This window comes from Cervus elaphus, chromosome 12 (assembly GCF_910594005.1).
Source record: "Cervus elaphus chromosome 12, mCerEla1.1, whole genome shotgun sequence".
Lineage (NCBI taxonomy): Eukaryota > Metazoa > Chordata > Mammalia > Artiodactyla > Cervidae > Cervus > Cervus elaphus.
In genome coordinates, this window is record NC_057826.1 from 79,893,916 (window position 1) to 79,911,562 (window position 17,647).

Below are 17,647 nucleotides of genomic sequence, written 5' to 3' on the forward strand. Positions count from 1 at the left end.
ATGATGGAAAACAGGCCAAAGTAAAAGTCACTAGCTGTCAACTCCACTCCACTCCATTGGTCCATGTGAAAGACAAGGGCAGACAGTGTCTGGGAGTTCACAGCCTCACAAGGAAATAGGCTTATGGACACAAAGCCATTAATAAGAGCTGATAGCAGCTACAGTCTATGGAGTACCTACTAGGTCCCAGGCATTGGGCCAAGTGCTTCCATGGGCTCACAATGACCCTGAAAAGTAGGTACTATTATCATCTCTATTTTTCTGAGTCAAAGAGACAGTAGAAAATGACCCTTCCATCCCACTTTTGGCAAGACAGCCAAAACAGGAAAAAAAATTAAAATGTTTATGGGCTCCTTATCCCTGTTCAGAGAGGTTAAGTGACTCTCCAAAGGTCACACAGCTAGCATATTAAGTGAATACCCTGGGAAACATTTGGTAAAGGGCCAAAAGAGTACTCTGCTTCTCCCTATTGACTGAAGGACTAGGGAAGGCTGCCTGGAGGTGAGGGTGGGGGTGGATCTAAGCAGAGATCTGAAGGATGGGATATCTGGGCAGATGGCCAGGGAGGCTGAGGGGAAGAGAGGATAGGTCAGTCTCCAAATACTAGGGAAGGTGAGCCTGAGCATCACCTCTCCCTGTGGGAGTCCTTTGAAGATTTACACCCAGAGACCCCTGCTCCTGAGACTCCTCCAGCCTTCCCTGACTAGCCTAACTCTTCTTCACGGGACATACACACAAGTCCTCCCCGCTCCCCGCACATACCTTCTCCATCCTGGTTGCCCTCCTGTGGACATACCCAGTGAATCCGGGTCCTAGACATAGTTTAACCCACACAGAGGACAAGAAATGTCACCTTCCTTCTTCCAAACACCACACTTCCACTAATGTGCACGCGTGCATGCCCAGTTGCTTCAGTTGTAACCGACTCTTTGCGACCCTATGGACTGTAGCCCACCAGACTCCTCTGTCCATGGGATTCTCCAGCCTAGAATACTGGAGGGGGTTGCCATGTCCTCCTCCAGGCTATTAATGTGACCCAACATCAATTAGGTATTAAGTAGTTGCATCCTATCCTTTCAAACTGAGTTCACTGTCTCCTAACACACCCAAGTTCAAGTACACCTCCCCCATCCAGGATGTGGGCAGATGGTTCCATGGACCCAAGATGAGAAACTCACTTTATTTTCTCAGGCTTAGTCCGTTTTTCACTTTGGCTGTCCCTTTGCATCATAGCTTTCAGGAAAGTGACTGGGGGGGGGGGGCTGTACAAGTTCACTTACCTGAGGTATCTAAAGTAGCCAAACTCAAGGAGACAAAAGGCATAATAGTAGTAGGTGCCAGGGGCTGGGGGGAGGGGGATGGAGAGTTAGTTACTGGGTACAGAATTTTGGTGTTGGTTTTGTGAGATGAAGAGAGCTCTGGAGATGGATGGTGGTGATGACTGGATAACAATGTGAATGCACTTAATGCCACTGAACTGCACACTTAAAGATTAAGATGGTACATTTTATGTTATGTGTATTTTACCACAATTTTTAAACGAAGTGATTTGTGAGCCCTCTAGACCCACCTTCCCAGGAGAACATTTACCCCATCCCAGGCAGCTGGATTCATACTTCCACAGCTTCTGGAGGACCCAGTGCCTCCAAAGGACTCCTCTGAACACACCTCTGAGAGAACTAGGAGAACAAGTGAAACTGTTAGAACTCACAACACATCACTGTCCCTGGAATTCAAGCCTCCTGTGGGCCAGACTCAAACCACCACCCAGCTCTACCTCCCTTGACCCCTCATCTGCCTCTAGTTCAAGACCTCTACTCCCTTGTCATCTGAACTTTTGACAATGTTACCTATATTTACTAACTCCTGTTTCTTACCACCCACTCAGCCCTCAACACCTGACAATCTGCTTCCTCCCACCTTTTTCCCACCAAAACAACAACAACAACAAAAACAAACAGGACTTCCCTGGTGGTCCAGTGGCTAAGACTCTGCACTCTCAATGCAGGGGGCTTGGGTTCGATCCCTGGTCAGGGAACTAGATCCCACATGCCACAACCAAGAGTTCCCATACTGCAACTAAAGATCTGCATGCCACAGCGAAGATCAAGGATGCTGCATGCTGCAACTAAGACCTGGGGCAGTAAAAACAAAACAAAACAAAACAAAACCCTCTCAAGCCCAGGCATAGACCATATACTCAACTGTCTTCAGGGTGTCTCCACCTGTCCCAAATCAGACTCCTCATTTTCACCCCAGATCTGTTCCTCTAACTCAGTGGGTAACACAACTATCTACCTAGTCTCTCAAGCTATAAGCAGAGGTATCCTTGATTACCACTCCCTCTCCAAGTTCATCTTCCAAGTCCTCCCATACTCTCCTGAATGATTTCTTGAAGCATTGCCTCCTCTCCATCCCTACTCCCATGTAGACCCCCTCCTCTCTCAGCCTCCTAACTGGTCTCCTGTCAGGGGCCTAGCTCTCAGATCCACCATCCACGACGCCCTGGAGGGATCTCCTGAGAGGTGAACAGGACCAGGTTCCTCACTAAGACCACAGCTTCCCACTTTGTTGTTGTTCAGTAGCCCAGTCACGTCTGACTCTTTGCGACCCTATGGACTGCAGCACGCCAGGCCTACCTGTCCCTCACCATCTCCTGAAGTTTGCTCAAGTTCATGTCCATTGCATTGGTGATGCCATCCAACCATCTCATCCTCTGACATCCTCTTCTCCTTCTGCCCTCAATCTTTCCCAGCATCAGGGACTTTTCCAATGAGTCTTCCCTCTACCTCAGTATAAAATCCAAGCTTCAAACCATGGCCTCTGGCTGAGTCTCTCAGGATCCGGTCTTCCTCTAATCCACTTTCCACAGAGCTGTCAAAATGATATCTCTAAAAGGCCACAGTTGGTTCAAACTCCGCCTCCCCTCACTTCTGCTTTTGAGCCTCTGCTCCCACTCTCCTCCCTGCTTGGAAGGCTCACCCCCACCTCCTCCTCACTGACAGTCACCTGGGTAACTCCTACTTCTCCTTTGAAATTCAGCTCAGGGGTTGCCTCAGGGACAGCCTGCCAACCGCTGGCCTGGGTTGCTCCCACCCCCCTTATCGTTGCTTCTAGAACTTGCCTTTGCTCTGCGTTTACCACCTGTGAGTTTACTCAGGAATGTCCCCACAAGCTGTGAGCTTCCTGAAATGCTGCTTTTCCTTCCTGTGACCCCAGAGTCAAGCGTGGGGTCTGGTACAGAGAAAGTGCTGAATAAATGTTCAGTAAATGGATAAGGAACTGAACAAAATGACCTGTGTCTAATGTATCTCTTTCATCCATCTGCGGAATCTCCAACTCCAGCCCCATGCAGCCCAGACAGAGCCTGGCATACAGTAGGTGCTCAGCAAATGTCGTCGGTATTCCATTTTCTTAATTAATCTGATTTAAGGCCATGTCTGGGAGTAGTTTGAGGTATGACAGGGGGAAGGAGGAAGGTCTGATGCGGGAAATTTAGCCGAAAGGAAGCCCGGAGCGCACCGCAGTGGGGGCAGGGGTAATGGGGGCTTACGGAAAGGTAAGACTGGAGTAAGCCCCTAGCCCGCTGCCCCTCCGCACTCCGAGGTCAACAGGAGTGCGCTCGGGAGAGTCCGCCTCCAGCCCCGTCAGCGCTGGACGCTTCCTCGTCCCCCGGGTGGCGAGACCCCCCGGCTCGCGCGCTCTGTGCTCGGCGCTGGGAGGCGTGTGTGTCGCTTTAAAAGCTCCCTCCCGGCGCGCCGGGCCGGCCCCTTCCCTTACAGCGCCGAGGCGAGCGGAGCCGAGCCAGCCGGGCGGCCTTTGAGGGAGCCAGCGCCCGCCCGGGCGGCCAGTTCGGCGGGGGGCGGCGGGGCGGGCCGGGGGCGGCCGGGGCGCGGGCGGCGCGGCGCTCGGGGAGCGGGCCCAGGCCCGCTGAGCCCGGCGGGGCAGGGCGGGGCGAGGCGGCCGAGGGAGGCCCAGCCAGACCCGGCGCCCGGTGGCCCCACCGGCAAACCCGGCGCCCGGGGGCCGGCCAGGAGGCGAGCCGAGAGCCAGCGGGCGGGAGGCGGCGGAGCGGAGGCTGCAAGCCCCGTGCGCCCCGGCCCGCCAGGCTCGCTGCGCGCCCCCTCCCCTTGGCTCCCCTCGCCTCCCCTCGTCTCGCTTCCTCCTCTCGCTCTTCTCGCCTCCTCCCCTCCGCCCGGCGGCCCTCCCGCCCGCGCCCGGGCCGCCAGACCCAGCCCGGCCGGGTTCCCTGCCCCGCGCGCTCTCGGCCCGGCCCGGAGGGGACCGGGTCCCCACGGCCAACACCGCCCCTCCCCCCGGCACCCGGCGATTCCGGACCGTTCCGGCCGTGGACTGAGCCGCGAGAGCGTTGTCGCCCCGGGAGGACCGCGGGGCTGGACTGAGCGGACCCTCGCGGCCGCTCTGGACGCCGCAGGTGCCGGAGCGCCGTCGTTCTGGGTCCGGACTGAGCGTGTCCCGGGCGCCCACGGGTGCCAGCTCACTCCCGGCAGGGCAGAGACCACGGTGGAGCCCGGAGCCGGCCGATCTGGACTGGACAGAGCGGATCCCGGACGGTGCCGAGCCCGGGGAATACCGGGCGTGGGCTGAGGGGATCCCGGCGCCCTCCGATCCCTCCGACTTTGGCTCGCGCGCTGGGACCGGCCCGCCGTCGCCTCGGTCGCCCTGTGCCCGAGTCACCTGTGGCCTCGGAGCCCCGGACCCGCTGGAACCTTGCTCATTCCCCCCCCACCGGAGCCCGGCGGGGGTTGACGGAGATTTTTCCTGCCCCCTTCCTCGGAGCGTGGAGGCCCCGCCCCCTCCCACCGCCCAGATGTCTCCGGTGACGGCTCTGAGGACCTCCTTGAGGCCAGGGGCCGAAGGGTCCAGAGAGAGAAGCCCGCCCTAGGGAGCCTTGGGGGCCCCCAACCTCGTCTTGGGACTTGGCCCCCGACGCTGCTCGGAAGGAAGGTCGGTGCCCCCACCCTTGGTGAGTTCGAGAGCGGAGTGGGGGTTCTGACGGAAGGCGGGGCTGGGGAGGGGAAGGTCCAGCTGGGAACGAGAGCACCCCCGGGGCACTTGGAGTGGGCCGGGAAGACTGGAGGGGCCCTCCAGTGAACCAGCGGGGCCAGGCCTGGGTGGGGGTGGCGGGAGCCAGGGCAGGGTGCCCCATGGCAGGCTGAGGACTTCTGCTTCTAAAGCAGGGGTTCCCTCTTTCCCCTCTAGAGGAGAGACTGTGCTCTAGAGCATCTGCCTCCACCATCCCTCCCCACAAAGGAAAAAACAAACAAACAAACAAAAAAAACTCCAATCCCCAGCGAGGAAGGGTGCAGGCTGGGGTGAGGAGGGAGGCAGCGGCATTGCATTGCCGGCTGGTGCTGCAGCCTGGGAAGGCTGACGCCAGACTCGCTCTCTCTGCAGGGGGCTGCCCTCCTCCAATCCGGCTCCCTTTCCAGAGCCACCCACATCTGGAGCCCCTTTCACATCTGGAAGGCCCTGGCCACCATCCCTCTGCAGGTGTCTGTTGCATCTCGACACCTCGGCCTTTGCAATTGCCTAGGAGTTGTGAGGGGATTACTGCTGCCTTCTGTCCATCCCAAGGGCACCTCTTACCCTTAGTCCCTGCAGAGTCATCCCCCTGCCTCTGTGTCCAGCTCAGCATACCCACAGGCACTTCAAGTCCTGGAAACCACTCCTGAGACCCAAGGCCCCTCCCCCTGCCCTCCTGTGTCCTCACCTTGACCCCCTCTGTCAGACTGTCTCCCTCTGGGTGTCCCATTCTCCACCCAGAGGTAGAGGAGCGGGGTGGTGGCAGGGGGCTGGGGCTGGGTGAGGGCCACCCAGGGCCAGGGTGGGCTGGGGGGCCGTTAAGATGTGGAGCTCTGCCCTGCTGAGGGGGGCTCCGTGGAGGCAGACGCAGCGTGTGCTTGGCTGGGGGGAGCATGGGCAGGCCTGCGGCCACGTGGTGAAGGATGAACATTCGGGGCACCCCGGACCTCGGGCAGCCCAGTGACGACCCCAGCAGTGGTGGCGAGCGGGAGCGGATTCGACAGCGCATGAAGATGGTCATCGGGCAGCTGGAGGACATCCTGCGAGAGCTCAAGGAGGTGGCCAAGGAGCTAAGGGAGGTGAGTGAGGGGCTGGGCAGCCCCTAGGCCAGGTTTCCTGGGCCTGGCACCAAAATATACTCACATGTGTGTGTTTGTATGTGTGTGTGTGTGCATGCACACACACATGCAACGAGCAAAGCTGTATGCACCTGTGTCACTCTGCTTGGCACTTCCTTCTTGTTCTCCTTTCCCCACATCTGCTTTGCTAAAGATGTCACTGTACCCCAGGGCTGGAGGGGCCTGCTTGATCCAGGGACTGCTTAGGCAGCATGTCGTGGGTCCTTGGCTCAGAGCTGCCATGGTGGCCAATAAAAGACGGAATCCCACCACAGTCTGTTAGTAGAAGACAGTCTTCTGGGACCCAAGCTGACCTTTGACCCCACCATCTGCCTCCCAGTCTCAGACTGGCTTACAGAGGGCACGGGGAGAGCGTGGGTGGCTTTACTGAGACAGTCCCTACCACTCGAGTCCCAGCTCTGAGCATGCCCTGGTGATCACACAGATACTTAGAACCCTGATCCTGGAAAAATGAAAGCCGGCTTTGCCTTCTGCGCCCCGAAGCGGGTCTAGGGGCTGCTAGTGGATATCATGGTTTCTGTGTGTGTTGGCAGGGGCAGGGAGCTCTTCTGAAGGACGCATCCCTGTCCCATGGTTCTGAATGGTTTTCTTTTTTTTTTTTTTGCCAAGGGTGAAAAGTCACTGACAGATCCTGGTATGTGTGTCCCTCTCTGCCTCTCTAAGCGGAGCTGGTTTAATTACCGCTTCCCACATCGCCAGGGTAATGAGATACACATGTCCTCAGCCCTGCCCCCTGGGCTGTGTTCGAGCCTGAAATGCATGACCAGCGTTCTGAGCCGCTGGCCTGAATTTGCCCACTGGGTGCCATTACGCCAGCCAGGTGGGCTTTAGGCAAATTTCAACTCCTTGTAACCAGGGTCCCTGCAGAGACGGCAGGGAGAGTGACTGAACTGGAGTTATGGGCTTGAGCTCTCCCCAGCCAGCTGTGTGGGGAAGATGGGGGTGCTCAGAGGGTTTGGAAGAGGGGGTGATGGTGGCAGACCCACTCCCGACTGGCAAAGTGGCATTCCAGCCTGGCCTGAGAACCGAGGAGCAGAGGGTGTTTGAAGGGAGTCATGTTCAGAACAGAGGGGATTGTAGAGATTCTGGGACAGAAGCAGAGGTTGGGCAGGGCAGCCCCTCTACCCGGGGTCAGCCTAATGGAGCATCCTTTCTCAGGAGGTAGGAATGGCTATTGCTGCAGACAGACAGAAGTGATGTGCTCCTTCCCATGGACTGGGCTGGCCGCGCCTAAGCCAAACATCTTTGAGGAATAAGCCTGGAGGTCAAAGACCAGGTGCCCCTGAGCAACCCCTGCTCTCCCAACCTCAGTGGTCCAGAGGACTGCAGTTCCCACTTTGACTCGCCCCCCACCCCCACCTCCCACCAATTTTCAGATGCTCTGTGGTCCCATCGGGGTCATGGGCACTATCCAAAGTCTCAGTCCTGGGCAGGAGCATGGGACCTATGCCTCAGCAAGCCTGCTGAGAAAGAGCCAGGATTGACTCTAAGCCAGGAGGCAGCTTTGATAAGCGTAGAGCCTCCTCCCAACTGAGCATCTTCCAGGCACCTACCTTCATCTTCCCCTACTGCGTAGCCATCCACAGTTTGAAGGCATCTCACAGGTCATCCAGACTAGCCCTGTTTGTTTGCTGTTGAAGAAACTGGGGCTAGAGAGGGACAGGGGCTGGTGTAAGGTCACATAGCCTACCAGTGGCAGAACTAAGCCTAGAACTCAAGTTTCTGATGCCTATGCTGGGGCTTCAGCAGGTGGACTAATGATTGTCTTTGCATTTTGACAGGGGCCTTCTAGAGGGGACACCTTATGCTCATGCTGCAATGCTCTGAGGTGTACCCTTTATGGGTGAGGCAGGGAGCTTAGAAGTGCGACAGTTCATTTGCGGATCTTTTAGGTGTTCCTTACCAGCACACACACTCACCCGCTCTCATGTCTCAAACAGCAGAGCTCCAGATTCCCAGGCTTTGCAGCCCAGAGGCCTGAGCTAGGATGGGGAGAGCTGAGTCCCCGCCCCTCATACACCCCGTAGGCCATGTGCCTCCACCCAAGACTTTGGCAGGTTGCTATGGCAACCAGAGTCTACCCCGTATGCCTCTGCCTGCCCGCTGCCAATGGCACCCAGCTGGGAGAGGGGCCAAGCCTCAGAGCTCCCCCATCCCCCAGGCAGGGTCTGGACATGGGGTGATGGGCAGAGGAAGTGGAAGGCAGGCGAGGCTCTGAGAGGCCCAGACAGTGGAAGATATGCCATAACCGACTTCCTGTAGGATGGGATTTGTCAGGAATGGGGTTACTGGGTTGGGGCGGGGAGTGCCAAGCTCTGGTTTGGAGTAAAGTGTTGCAGTCCCCCTGCTCCCTGGAACCCATGATCTTGGCTCTTGGTCCTCCAAGGGGACTGTAAAGCTGGATCTGTCAGCCTCTCCTTGCTAGCTTGGTGTGGCATTTTCCCTCGGGGGTGTGGGTGGGCCCAAGGTCAAGACAGTGGCAGACACTGGCTTCCTCACCTTATCACACCCCACTCCCCAGGCAGTACCAGCTCAGAGCTCACCAATGGGGTTCTCATGTCAGAGGGGGAAAGCACTTAGGTGTGAAGAAAAGATTCACAAGCAAGACTGCTGGGAGTAGCAGGAGATGCTGGACGAAGGAGCAAGGGCCAGCAGAGAGAAAGGGCTCAGTTGTATTACCCTCTGTCATCCTGTCTCTGCTGCTCTTCTTCCACAGCCCTGGACACTACCCTCCATGGCAGACTCTCCTCCCTATTTTGAGCATACAGCCCGAAGTTCATCAAAAGACGAGGGACACTAAAGCCCTCCCTCCCCAGGCCCCTGAGCCTCAGTTTGCTCATCTCTGAGATGGGGATGATGATCATTTGCACCTCAGTGTTATCTTAACACTTCATCAGGGTTTGGCATGCAGTAAGGGGGCCAACGTGCTTCCCAGATGATGCTAGTGGTAAAGAAGCCACCTGCCAATACAGGTAGACATTGAGACCTGGGTTCAATCCCTGGGTTGGGAAGATCCCCTGGAGGAAGGCATGGCAACCCACTCCAGTATTCTTGCCTGGAGAATCCCAAGGACAGAGGAGCCTGGTGGGTTCGGGTCCCTAGAGTCACAGAGACTCAGACATGATTGAAGTGACTTAGCACGCACATATGAAAGGGGACCAACACCTACTCACTTCCCTAAAGGATTTGGAGTTTCCCGTACTATATCTCCCCTACCCTGCCAAACCCCTTCTGCAGTTGGAGCCGTTGGCCTCCCAGGTGATGAGGAACAAGTTCTGTCCCATGCATGGGAAGAGTAGTTTAATGGACTGAGTGAGGTGAGGAATGTAAATGCTTTGAAAGCTAAAATTGTGCTGCAGAGAGATGTGATGGTCAATCATTAATTAGCCCTCAGCTCCCCTAGGTTCCCCAAAACTCCAGAGTGCCAGGCCAGTCCCAGCGGGCTCTCTAAGCTCCTCAAAACTCTATGGACCTTACTTTAGAGATAGAGCGCAGCCTCAGGGCCAAGATCATGGGCTCTGCAGCCACATGTCTCTGATTCAGATCCAACTCTGCCCCCTACCCAGCTGTGTGAACTTGGGAGAGTTACTTTGCCTTGCTGTGCTTCCATTTTCCATGTAAATGAGGATAATGAATTTTCCACTCCCCATCCCACTCCTCAGCCTCAGGGTTGTGATGAGAATTAAATGTGTATTATATATAAAGTACTTAGCAGCAGGGCACAAAACTTACTCTGCATTTGTTAAATATTACTAATGAAATATTCAAGCACTGGCCTGCTCCTTATTCCATGTATGGCTTTTAGAATCACATCCACTTCTCAGCTATCATCAGAGAGGTCAAAGTCAGGACACTGACCTCCTGGCTGGCACCTTTATTACCTCCGACAGTGGGCAGTCCCACCCTTGTGCATCAGGGAAAAGGGACAGAGAGTGACAGTGATGGGGGTAGGAAGGGGGTTTCCAATAAGATGGCTTTTGAACTGAGAACCAAAGGAAGTGAGGGTGGTATCTAGGGGATGAGCTTTCCAGGCAGTGGGAACAGCCTGTGCAAAGGTCCTGGGGAAGAAATGTGCTTGGTGTTTTCAGGATTAGCAAGGAAGGCAGTGCAGCTGAAGTGGAGTGACCTAGGAGGAGAAAAGCAGAAAGAAAGGTCAAAGAGGGAGCAGGGAATCGGGTTACACAGAGTCCTGCAGGCCACGATGTGGAATGTGGATTTTGTTCTCAGGGAAAATCCCGCCTGCTCTCCAGGAATCTCCTGGCTGTGTTTCTGGGTGGGAGTCTGCCTCCCCACTGCTCTCCCTGCGCTGTGCTTAGTCACTCAGTCATGTCCAACTCTGCAACCCCATGGACTGTAACCCACCAGGCTTCTCTGTCCATGGGACTCTCCAGGCCAGACTACTAGAGTGGGTTGCTATGCCCTCCTCCAGGGGATCGCCCCAACCCAGGGATCAAACCCAGGTCTCCAGCTTTGCAGGTGGATTCTTTACCAGCTGAGCCACCAGGGAAGCCCCTGCTCCCCCTGATCCCTGCCAACTGGGAGCCCCAAAGGCCAGGGGTAAGGGCCTTGCCTTTGGCCTCCTGGGTGGTGAGCTTACCTTGGACAGGTACCTGGCCTCTTCCTCCTCCTCAGTTCCCCCCTCCCCAAGATGTCACTCAGCATATAGGGGTTCAAGGGTACTTATTGTGTTGGTCACTAGTGTCTCTCACATCATCACTGACTCTTGGGTAGGACATAACTTAAGGGCACAGTTGCCCACCTTGGCCCAAGCACCTCAGGAGGATGGAGGGGTGGGCACAAACCCTTCACAGCCAGGGGTGGTGGTGGAGGATGCCCCATCCAGTTTTCAAGGGGAACAGGCCTGGTGGTGACTGTGCAGTCCCCTGGGCAAGGCGCTGCATATGAGGTGGCAGGGAAGCCAAGGGCTGTGCAGGCATGAGATAAATGTGGCCCAGCCAGGAGGCAGCTGGAGCAGGAGAGGCCGGGGACCACAGAGCTGTGCCGAAGTGGGTCAGTTCCATCACCCGCAGCTCAGCAAGAATTGTGTGGATTTTTTCTTATTATTTTTTTTGTCTCACCTTCCTTTCCTCCCTTTTCCCTTCGAGCTCTCCTCCTCCAGACAGATTCACGAAGCTCCTTGGCCAATTAGGCCAGATTGCTGGTTGAGAATCATATATCATGGTCAACTCACTCCCCACCCGTTTTCCCCAGCTCCACAGCCCCCCAGGAAGACAATAAGTAACATAATCAAGAATTAAAAAATAATCAGTGATCATAAATAATGCAGAATCCCCAGTTATGTAACCAGCTGCCCAGGGAGCTGGGAGGGTGGGAAGGAGTAGTAGCTTGTCAAGAGAGTTGAAGGGACCAGAGGTGAGCAGAGAGGGGATAAACGGGTTCCAGGGCTCCCTGGGTCCTCACCCTGGGGCCTTAGGGAACACATTCATGCTTTCCTTGGAGAGGGGTCTCAACCAGGGGTGGAGGCAGGCTAGGGCAAGCAATATTGGTGTGTCTAAGACTGTGGAACTTTTTCTCGTAAAAGAAGCCCCAAGTGGTTTTTATTAAGTCCTCTCTCTGAACTCATGCACTTAGTCAAAAACTGTGTCTGTAAAGAATATGCCAATCCCTGTACTAAACTGGGGCTGCAATGCTGGGCAAGACAGATCTAGTCCTGCCTTTCATGGGGCTTCCTGTCTAGTGAGGTCACAGACATCAATCACATGTGCACATAAAATGGTAGCAGTGAGAACTACTGGAAAATCAGGAGAGGTGCGGGGTGCTTTGAGATCCTTTCACAGGGAAACTGTCTTCAACTCGGGGTCAGGGAAGACTTCCTTATGGAGGTGAGAAGGAATGAGTAGGAAAGAAAGGAGACATGCCAGGTGAGGCGCAGGGGCCCAAGTGAGCTCTGTGGAGTGAGTCGGGCTGGTGGGCCCGGCAGGGTTGGAGACTGCTTGCTGGAGAAAACAGGACCTGTGATCAGATTTGGTGTTGGGTTGTGTTTGGGAGGCTCAGGAGTTTGGGGAGCCAGGAAGAGGGGGAAGCAGATGGGTGACATAGTCCTGCTGGCTGACTAGGAAGGTCCTTGGATGGAAAGGGAGCTGGACTGGAAGTTGCTGTCAGTGGGGAGACTAGATGGGTGCAGTGTTCAGGGGGGTAGCTGAGGCTATGATCAGGACATGGGTTGTGGACACCCTTAGGGACAGGGTTTGGGACCCGGCAGGTTTTGTTGCAGCCCTTAACCCTGCCCTTCCTATCTAGTGTTTGCTCTTGCCCCCTATAGAGCAGGGGATTCCTGTTCTGAGCTCCCCACTTCCAGTCTCAGTTCAACTCCTGGCCTCTGGGTCTCAGTTTCTTGTCAGCAAGCACAATGAGAAAGGTGGTCTCAATGGTGGCTCAAAGGCCCTCTTGGGTTCAAGGGTCTGTGGTTCTGTGATTTCTATTTCTCTCTCCATTCTCTCTCTTCCCCTTTCTTTCCTTCTGTGTATATAATTATTTCCCGGCACTCCAAGACAATCCCAAATTACATGTAGGCAAAATGATTATTAAATCTCAGAGAGAAATCATAGATTTCAAGACAGCCACAGCAGAGAGGCAGGTAGCCCGGGACCTGCCCCATTCCTGCCTTCCACACTGGCCCCGTGAAATGAGGCACCAGGGATGGGCAGCAGGGGTTGTGGACTGACCCGGGCCCTGCAGACCATCGGGTCCCCATGGCGTGTCACTCCCTTCTGACCCTCACTTATGTCATTCATCTGGTGAGTGTGACATGTCTCACCCAGCGGAGCAGACCAAGATCTACCTGTGAGGCTCAACTATTTGACCTGCAGTATCTCTTCTCCTATACTGTCTGTAGACAGCTTTACTTTAGGGAACATAGGTGCCACCCGTGTGCTGCAGTTTGAAAGGTCTAATAATGTCCCATTATTCTGCCACAGGCCCTGGAAATGTCCCTGTTACAGTGGCATTCCTTTGGTAAAGAGCTGACTCCCCTTTGCTCCTGGACCTGATGCCAGGGGCCTGGCCACATGTTAGCACCCATAGGTGCACAGTGGATACTGGGGGTCTATGTTGTTCTATGTGCTCTCTGAGCATCAAGTCATTAAACCCTTACCAGAGCCTTATCAAGCAGGTACTACTAGAATTCTCCTTGGATGAAGAAATTTAGGCCCAGAGAAGTTGAGTAACTCAGCTAAGGTCACACAGCCTGTAAGTGGTGAGGTTGGACCCTATGTCTAGCTTCAGAGGCCAGATTCTTAAGTGCTTGTTTGTGCGGACTCTGCAGTTTAAAGCACATGCCTATCGAATCTCTAATATCTGGCAAATAGAGGTGTGTCATCCTATTTTACAGTGGAGGAAACGGGATATGGAGAGGGAAATCACTTGCCGCTCAAACCTCTTAGCCAAGATGGGGCAGGCTTGGGACCTGAGCCCAGACCTCCTTCCCTCCCTTCCCTCCACTCTCCCAGAATGGAAGCAGAGAAGGGCGTTCTGATAGAGAAGGAGAAGGGCCCCAACCTGAAGGCATGCTGAGCAAGGGGCTGGCAAGGTTTCCTTGGGCAGGGAGAGCGTCCTGGTCTGAAGGTTCTAGGGCTCTTGCTCTGTGGACCCTGCATCTTCCTCCCAGGGGGTTAGGAACCCAGCTTCGGGGCCCGGCTTGGCCTCAGCCAACCCTGTGAGCTCACAGCCAAGTCATTTGACTCCAGATTCCTACAGTCATCCTTGCACCCTCAGGTAGCAGCAGACTCTCAGCAGCAGTGCTTGATCAGGGGAATCTGATTAGAGGGTGTGGCTGTCCCACAGGCACAGGGCCTTTCCTGAGGATGGCAGTGCCTGGGCTGCTCTTTTTCACCAGCTTAAATCCCCAGTTTGCTAGGCCTATTGCATGCATGTTCAGTTGTATCCAACTCTTTGGGACCCCATGGACTGTGGCCCACCAGGCTTCTCTGTCCATGGGATTCTCCAGGCTAGAATGCTAGAGTGAGTCCATTTCCTACCTCAGGGGATCTTCCTAACCCAGGGATCGAACCAGCTGTCTCCTGCCACTCCTGCATTGGCAGGCAAGTTCTTTACCACTGTGCCACCTGGGAAGTCCAGTCCACCAGGCCAGTAGTCCTCCAAGTCTGTTCCTGCACCAACAGTAGCAGCAGAACCATCTTGAAGCTTGTCAGATATGCCCCTCTCGAGCCCCACCGGGACCTCCTGAATAGAACACTGGGAGTTGGCTGATACACATCCGGGTTTTTTGGTCTGTTTTTATTAGAGTATAATTGCCTTTCAAGGTTGTGTCATTTTCTGCTTTATGACAAAATGAACCAGTTATGTGTATACATACATCCCCTACTTCTGTGCATTTGGGTTTGAGAGCCCCTACCTTTGGGTTTGAGAACCCCCACTCGAGGCCAGGGTTCCCACTAGCTCTCAGGTGGAGGTGGGGCTTGGTTTACGCAAAGGCTTCAGGGGGATGCGAGCTTCTCTGAGGTATGGGAGTCATTCTGGGCAGTGGAGGACATAAGAAGGGGTGACCAGACTGGAGGATGGAGCTTATACTCGTTGGCTGTCCAGGCCCAGAAGTCAGGGCGGCACTTGAGCCGTGTGCAGTGTTGCAGGGCCGGTGGGGGTAGGAATCTCAGGTCCCCAGTGACTGGTCACCTGGGCGTGTCATCTATAAATCCAGGCATTGATGATCTCGTGGTAGAAAGCCTGACACGTAGTAGGTGCTCAGAGTTGGGAGATGATGTCACTCTTATCACCGGTGCCCCCAGAGAGCCCTGGGACACTGGGAGCAGTGGCTTCTCACTGCTCCCCAGGAAGCTCTAGTGAGGTTGGCAGGGCCGGGATTATCATTCCCCCTTGGCATGACTGAAGCTGAAGTCCAGAGAGGTTATGTGAGTTACTCAAAGACACATAGAGCATTTTATGTCCAAGTCAAATCAGGAACTCGGGTGTCTTTATGCCCCCAGCTCTTCCATAGGCCTCTGCCAAGAGTTCTTCCACCCCTAGTCTGGGGCTGTGGGAAGTGGGCATCCCTAGGCACTGACTCCCCCGAAGAGTGTCTCAAGTCCTCTAAGCACAGAGTCCTAGAACCTTAAAGATGGAAGGAAACTTGGAGATAGATAAGCCACCCAACTCCCCGTTCACAGATTGAGGAACAGACCTAGAGAGGGAAAACGACTGAGCAGGTCGCCGGCGTCAGAGCCCCTGACTCCTGATGAGGTGGACGCCCCTCTGAGCCGGGCTCCTGGCCGGTCATCTTCACCCTGACTTTCCTCTTGTACTTTGGAGCACTCACCAACCCCACTCCTTGCCGAACCCCTAGCACATCCCTGAACAGCCGTTGTCTTCAGTAAAGGTTTGTTGAATTAGGGACTTTGTTAGTTAATGAACTGGCTGACCGCTGCGACCCCAGGGAGAGAGCTCTGAGAGGGCTGGGAGCTGTCTCCGGGGCCTGATGACTCACTGTGTCTGTCTTTGTCCCTGGGTCTCTGGTCCTTCCGCTTTGCTATTGTTGTTGTTTTGCTGGTTTGGATTCTGGCCTGCATCTCCTCTCCTCCCGTTGCTGTATCCTCTCCCTGTGTCTCTGACCGGGTCTCCCTTCCTCCCTCGCTGTCTTCACTGCGGGTGTCTGTGCTGACCGAGGGGCTGTCCTGAGGCGGGGCCACCTGCACGGACCAGGGGCAGGCGGGTGCGCTGACCTCTGCAGCCCGCGTGCATTTAACAAGCAGCTCTGGGCCCAGGATGGATGGTTTTCTTATTGCTTACCAAATAATGCTTGCTTTATTCCTTCCCCCACAAGCCGGGATTGATCTCCACTCATCAAGCAGTGGGGAAGGGGAGGAAAGAGGGGGCTCTGGGGCTCTGTAGGGGTGGGGCGGTGGAGACCCATGGGGGCCAGTTTCTGACCTGCTGCAGAGGCTGGTCCAGGATGTTTCAGAAAGCCTGGACAGAGTCTTTTTGCGGTTCTCACATCTCATTTCCTCTCCGAGGGTGGGTGGGCATTCCGCCACTGAGTGGACTCGCTGGAGTCTCTCAGCCCTGTTTGAAATGGTCCCCAGTCAAAGGAAGATCCAACTCTGAGAACTAGGGCTGCCCCCCAAAACAGCAGCTGGCTTTGGGGCAAGAGGGGGTGTGTGTGAATGGATGGGGTGCAGGGCTGGAAGGCACCCTCCCTCTCCCAGAGGCATTGAGGAGTGGAAAACAGGCGGATGGCCCGAACCAGCTGTGTTCACCCTGGTCCAGCTTTGGCCCTCAACAGGGCGAACAAATCTGTGAACTCAAGTCCACCTGTGTCCTGTAGGGTCACCAAGGGTGGGACAGGGCACACTCGCACCTTGGTGATGCTGGCCCCTCACTCCTCTCCCCTTGCCCGGCCAGGTGGTGAGCCAGATCGATAAACTAACCTCGGACTTCGACTTTGAACTGGAGCCAGATGACTGGACCACAGCCACTGTGAGCAGCACCTCCAGCAGCGACAAGGCGGGCGTGGGCGGCCCCTTTGACCTTGGCCACCTGGACTTTATGACGGCCGACATCCTCTCAGACAGCTGGGAGTTCTGTTCCTTCCTGGACATCTCCACCCCCTCAGACTCCGTGGACGGCCCCGAGTCGACCCGGCCGGGGGCCGGCCCGGACTACCGGCTCATGAACGGTGGCCTGCCCATCCCCAACGGGCCCCGGGTGGAGACCCCGGACTCCTCCAGTGAGGAGGCCTTCAGTGCCGGCCCTGTGAAGGGCCAGCTGCCCCAGCGGACCCCGGGGACGCGGGAAAGGGTGCGGTTCAGTGATAAAGTGCTCTACCACGCTCTGTGCTGTGACGACGAGGAGGGGGACGCCAAGGAGGAGGCCGCAGAGGAGGAGGTGGGCCTGTCCCCGGAGCCTCCCCACACAGAGGCCCCTGCTGGCCCTCTCAAGCCCTCCCCGGCTCCCTACAAGCCCAGGCGCTCTCCACTGACTGGACGCCGCTCAGGCCCCACCTCGGTCCCCGAGCAGACCCGCAGGGTCACGAGGAATAGCAGTACCCAAACGGTGTCAGACAAGAGCACGCAGACGGTGCTGCCCTACACGGCCACCAGACAGAAAGCCAAGGGGAAAAACTAGGGCTGGGGAGGGGCTGGGGGGCGGTGGGCACATAGAGCTATAAATATATATATATATTTAAACAAACGCAGTCATAATAAAATTTTAAAATGCTAAGGATCCAGCCCCACAGGCCCCAAGGCTTTCACAGAGCTCATCTTCGACACGAGATGCCTGCTCACCTCTTAGTTCCCAGGAAGCGTGGTCAGAACCACCCTCCCTTCCTTCTCATGGCAGAACCCCTGAAGGGGGTGTCCAAACTTGTAGAAATGAGGAAGGGGAAGTCTGACCTGGGACCCCCACCCCCACCCCTGCAGACCCTTTAGCACAGTAGTGGAGGCTGGCTGCCAGTCTGGGCCTTGCCCTGAAGGAGATTTGTGAGCGAG

General features: G+C 55.8%; 1 protein-coding gene and 1 non-coding gene across 3 annotated transcripts; both read left to right on the top strand.

Moving 5' to 3' along the window:
- Window positions 1-1,965: 1,965 nt before the first annotated feature.
- Window positions 1,966-2,038, top strand: TRNAE-CUC. The gene has a single exon. It is a non-coding gene; the product is annotated as a tRNA-Glu (tRNA).
- A 1,726-nt stretch (window positions 2,039-3,764) lies between these two features.
- On the top strand, window positions 3,765-17,348 carry INSYN1 (inhibitory synaptic factor 1). Of its 2 annotated transcripts, none has more exons than XM_043920686.1 (3): window positions 3,765-4,987; window positions 5,419-6,125; window positions 16,560-17,348. In XM_043920686.1, the coding sequence occupies exons 2-3, from the start codon at window positions 5,970-5,972 to the stop codon at window positions 17,280-17,282; spliced, it is 879 nt and encodes a 292-aa protein (XP_043776621.1). In that variant the 5' UTR covers window positions 3,765-4,987; window positions 5,419-5,969; the 3' UTR covers window positions 17,283-17,348. The 2 variants fall into 2 exon arrangements, with proteins under 2 accessions (XP_043776621.1, XP_043776622.1); XM_043920687.1 differs by having other exon boundaries at window positions 3,858-4,968.
- The last annotated feature ends 299 nt before the right edge of the window (window positions 17,349-17,647 follow it).